This window comes from Xenopus tropicalis, chromosome 7, assembly GCF_000004195.4.
Source record: "Xenopus tropicalis strain Nigerian chromosome 7, UCB_Xtro_10.0, whole genome shotgun sequence".
NCBI classification, from domain to species: Eukaryota; Metazoa; Chordata; class Amphibia; order Anura; family Pipidae; genus Xenopus; species Xenopus tropicalis.
This window is the reverse complement of record NC_030683.2, coordinates 132,592,642-132,595,323: the sequence shown is the minus strand read 5'-3', so window position 1 is coordinate 132,595,323 and position 2,682 is coordinate 132,592,642. Positions and strand designations below refer to the sequence as shown.

At 44.5% G+C, this 2,682-nt stretch overlaps 1 protein-coding gene across 1 annotated transcript; it reads right to left on the bottom strand.

Annotated features, from left to right (window-relative positions):
• Positions 1-495: 495 nt before the first annotated feature.
• On the bottom strand, positions 496-2,187 carry LOC116412404 (general transcription factor II-I repeat domain-containing protein 2-like). The gene has a single exon (XM_031906591.1). It carries the CDS (start codon positions 2,185-2,187, stop codon positions 496-498), a length of 1,692 nt encoding a protein of 563 aa, XP_031762451.1.
• Positions 2,188-2,682: the final 495 nt, after the last annotated feature.

Here is a 2,682-nt window from a genome sequence, read left to right as displayed (position 1 = left end):
ACATGCTCAGTCTGCTCTTGGCTGATGTCACTGAGCTTAGGGAGCGACAATATCCTTCTTTCCCCTGCCTGCTTGCTCTAGTCCAGGGGTCAGGAACCTTTTTGGCTGAGAGAGCCATAAACACGACATATTTTAAAATGTAATTCCGTGAGAGCCATACAATATTATTAAAACTAAATACAAGTAAATGTGGGCATTTTATGTAAGACCAACACGTTTAAAGTACAATAAGCCTCTGAATTCTTTTTAATAACGTTGTTATGCTGTTGCTAACCAGGGATGAATAAAGTACTTACCATTAATGAGACCTCTGGTGTTGCATGGTTCTGCTGATGGCTTTGTAGTCTGGTTGATACGTGGTGAGGTTAAGTTTCATGAAGGCGTTGAGACTTCCATCCGTTAAACATGATCGTAGGTTGGTCTTAATGTTCTTTAGATGTGAGAAAGACTGCTCCCATGCATATGTAGAGCCAAACATTGTCAGTACAGCAATACTCACACGCTGCAGTGTGTGGTAAGTTTTTTCATTTCTCCCCACTTGTGTTTGCTCGCCAACTCTGCTTGCTGTCGTGCAAGTCTTTCCAAATCTTCATTCAGTGACTTGAACTTATTCACCCACATGTCTGAGGCCTTCAGGTCAGCAACTTGTAGCTCAAAATCTCTGACGGAGACACCAGGGATGTAACTCAGGTCGGTGCTGTCCACTGCACACTCGTGTGGATAAGTGATGAACTTAAAAAGATGAGTGTGCTCACGAAATTCTCCAAAGCGCGCTTTGAATGCCTGCAGGAGATTAGATGTGAAGCCCGCTAGCTGCTGAAGATCAAGATGTTGAGCTGGGTCACTTGCTGTGCATGCATCTTTAAACTCTCCCAGTTTTTCAAAGTGTAGCAAACGACCTGTCTCAATGTCGGCGATGAAGAGTTCTAGCTTGTTTTCAAATGCAAACACTGCTTGTTGAAGGGATAAGACTGTATTTCCAACGCCTTGCATTTTCCCATTGAGCTGGTTCAGATGTTCAGTCATGTCCACGAGATAGTAGAACTTTAAGAGCCACTCAGTGTTAGCTAACTCTGGACGCTCAACATTTTTCATTTCAAGAAAAGTCCGGATTTCGCTCAGACAAGCCGCAAAACGGCTGAGCACCTTCCCTCTTGACAACCAACGCACATTGCTGTGCAGAAGCAGACCAGGATAATTATTCCCAACTTCATCCAGCAGTGTTTTAAACTGGCGATCATTTAAAGCTCGGGCAACAATAAAGTTGACCACCTTAATTACCACCGACATCACCTCACCAAGCTGCTCGCCACACATCTGAGCACAAAGCGCCTCCTGATGTAGGATGCAGTGGAAACTTAGGATGGGTCTCTTTTCATGTTCACGAAGAAGCGCTATGAATCCTTTGTTTTTCCCAACCATGCATGGAGCACCATCAGTACACACCGAAATAAGTTTATCCATCGGTAGATTTTGTTCTTTAGAGAATTCAGTGAAAGACTTGAATAAATCCTCCCCTCTTGTTGTCCCTTTCATAGGTAAAACAACAAGACTCTCCTCACCTAGTGTGTCACCGACAGCATACCTTGCAATCACGCTGAACTGGGATAAATGGCTTACGTCTGTTGACTCATCCAAAGCGAGAGAAAAGAATAGTGCTGCGTTTATGTCCTTCACTTGTGTTGCCATCATGATTTGATTTGCCATCATGATGGTACGTTCACGAACAGTTCTTGCCGACAGAGGCATGTCTTTTATTCGTTTGATTATCTTGTCTTTATCCGAAAAGTCATCAAAAAGTTCATTGGCAACATCAAGCATGAATGTTTTGGCATACTCCCCATCTGTGAATGGCTTTCCGTTTCTCACAATTGCTAAAGCACCAGCAAAGCTAGCCGAATTCCAGTCACCTTGTTGGGTCCAAACACGGAGTTGCTGCTGACTAGCTTGCACTCTGCACAGTAGCTCTTGACATGCTTTCTTCCTGCTGTCCCCCGCAGGATATTTTGATGCAAATGTAGTATGGTGTGTGTCCAAGTGCCGCTTTATATTTGACCGTTTCATCGATGCAATTTTATCATTGCATATTAGACACACTGCAGAACCTGCTCTCTCCACAAAGGCGAATTCCTCTGTCCTTTCCTGCTGAAAAGTACGATACACCTCAGCTTTTTTTCTTTTAGCCATCTTCTTCAATAAAAGGGTTTTTTGCAATTAGCTAGCTGAGGTGAAGAGGATACCAGCCCAGGTAGTGGTCCATGGGGCAGAGGTAATGAAGTCAGGGTAGCCAAATACGGGTGTAGCTGGTGGGATGGACCCTTACAGGCCGTCAAGGCAGGTTAGGCCCAAGCCGGGGGCTCTATTTAAAAGAGAAAGAAAGGTAAAAACTAAGTAAGCTTTATCAGGAAGGTCTTTGTAAATACAGCCATAAGCACTCACAGAAACACTGCACTGACTTCTCTGAAAAAAGATTTCTTGTGTCTGTAATTCCTGTGCCAGAGACACGCAGCTCTCTCCCCTCCCCTGCTCCCTCCTCTCTCCTCTCTCAAGAATGCTAAGAACTCACTCCCCCCCTTAGGAATGTGGATCTGAGCCAATTAGCAGGAAGCTGACTCATAGTCTTACTAACTGGGCATGTTCACTTGGTCTGGGTGTCGGTGCAGGAGTGAGGCATTATGGGAA